Source organism: Antrostomus carolinensis, unplaced genomic scaffold, assembly GCF_000700745.2.
Source record: "Antrostomus carolinensis isolate BGI_N321 unplaced genomic scaffold, ASM70074v2 scaffold43384, whole genome shotgun sequence".
Classification (NCBI taxonomy): domain Eukaryota; kingdom Metazoa; phylum Chordata; class Aves; order Caprimulgiformes; family Caprimulgidae; genus Antrostomus; species Antrostomus carolinensis.
This window is the reverse complement of record NW_010310885.1, coordinates 3,117-5,027: the sequence shown is the minus strand read 5'-3', so window position 1 is coordinate 5,027 and position 1,911 is coordinate 3,117. Positions and strand designations below refer to the sequence as shown.

The 1,911-nt window shown below is 61.6% G+C and overlaps 1 protein-coding gene across 1 annotated transcript in view; it reads left to right on the top strand.

The window, feature by feature from the left end:
- The window catches only part of MUTYH (mutY DNA glycosylase), a gene marked incomplete at its 5' end in the record, with an annotated part of 3,646 nt that overhangs the window by 123 nt on the left and 1,612 nt on the right, over positions 1 to 1,911 (top strand). Inside the window, 6 exon segments of the mRNA XM_010166556.2 lie at positions 222 to 295; positions 422 to 463; positions 542 to 613; positions 811 to 924; positions 1,189 to 1,286; positions 1,552 to 1,696. Of these exon segments, the coding sequence (XP_010164858.2) occupies positions 222 to 295; positions 422 to 463; positions 542 to 613; positions 811 to 924; positions 1,189 to 1,286; positions 1,552 to 1,696 (545 nt within the window).

Below are 1,911 nucleotides of genomic sequence, written 5' to 3'. Positions count from 1 at the left end.
GGAACAACCTGCCACGAGAGCCACAGAGCCCCATTTGCAAGGGGCCCACCTGGGGCTTGAGGGAGCTTCTGTGGGACAGCACATGGGGAAGGCAGGGGGTGGGAGGGGGTCCCATGGGTCAGATGCTGGTGCTGTGCTTGTAGCCAGTGCTAACGTGGCCATGGCACAAGGTGTGGGTGGCGTTGGTGCCTCTGCTCAGACCCCTGCCCTGCTCCCTGCAGTGTGGGTGTCTGAGATCATGCTCCAGCAGACGCAGGTGGCTACAGTGATTGACTACTACAACCGCTGGATGCAGGTGACTGCTCTTACAGAGTCCTGTCCTCCCCTTTTGGAGGCCTTGTCCACTACCTGTGGCAGATCCCCAGCTGCAGAGTAGGGCTCTGCTTGTCCCGTGACTTATCCCCTTCCCTCTGTACCACAGAAGTGGCCGACGCTGCAGGCTCTGGCACAGGCGTCCCTGGAGGTGAGCGTTGCTGGGACCAGGTGCTCTCTTTGCCCTCACAGTTCTTCATCTAACGCTGCCCTGTGTCTCTTGGAGCAGGAGGTGAACAAGCTGTGGGCAGGACTTGGCTACTACTCCCGAGGGAAGCGTCTGCAGGAGGCAGCAAGGAAGGTGCTGTGGTGCTGGGGTGGGGAGGCATTTCCGAAGTGCTCCGTGTCCTATGGTTTGGTGCTGGCTCCCACCTGCCCTGCCCTGCCTTGCTGGGGCTGTGTGCTGCTGGCAAAAGGCTACAGAGGCTGGGATCCTGCATTCTCATGGCTAAAATGAGCTGCACACACACAACCTGACCCCAGTCCCCTCTCTGCCAGGTTGTGTCAGAGCTGGACGGACGGATGCCCAGGACAGCTGAGGACCTGCAGAAGCTGCTGCCAGGAGTGGGCCGATACACAGCGGGAGCTATTGCATCCATCTCATATGGGCAGGTGAGAGCTGGGCATCAGTGGCTGGTGGGGACATGTCTCCCCTCTCTGCAGCCCAGCCCTGCTCCTGGCAGGGTCCTGCTGGCAGGTCTCACAAGCCAGGTGCTCCCTGGGGCTGTGCTTGGCTCTGACTCTTGCCCACTGCCCAGCTTGGCCTGAGGGTCGGCTTCGTGTATGTCCCTGCTCTGTCCTGGGAGCACCTCAGCTCCCTGCCTTGCTGGGAGCATGGGCACCTCCTGGTGTGGTAACCCCAGCTCCTGGTCCCAGGCTACTGGTGTTGTGGATGGGAATGTGATCCGGGTGCTGTGCCGCCTGCGCTGCATCGGTGCCGACTCCAGCAGCCCAGCTGTCATCGACCAGCTCTGGTAAGGGAAATGCTCCGTCCCTGCTCCGAGCTGCAGTGATCACGGCTGTGCTTGTTGGTGGCTGAGGGCAGGATCCCGTGGGAATCTGAGCCTGCAAAGGGAGGGAGGCCTGGAGTGTGGGAGCTCTTAGGAAGCTGGTGCTGCTGGGAGTGATGGGAAAGGACCCGTGTTGCCTCTGCCTACTTGGGAGCATCTCCCCTCACAGGCAAAGGTCCTGGGCCCTCTCACTGCAGAGCCCTGCGTCCCTCACTCCCATTTCTCCCAGGGACATGGCCAATGCCCTGGTAGACAGGAGCCGCCCTGGGGATTTTAACCAAGCCCTGATGGAGCTGGGGGCAACCGTGTGTGTGCCCAAGGCCCCGCTGTGTGGGGAGTGCCCTGTGAAGCAGCACTGCCAGGCACGGCGCAGGGTAAGTACAACCCCAAAATCTGCCTCCTCCCTGCTTGGGGGTGGCCAGGTGCTGCCAGCTGCCTCAGTGGGGTGGCAGGAGGTCACCTCAGGTCATCTCTGAAGCTTCTTACAAGCCATCACTGTCCCAGGTCAGTGCTGCAAGCTGTTCTTGACTGGGCAACACGTCCTGCATCCTCACCCAGTGCCGGACCCGAGGGGTCGCCATGCACAGGG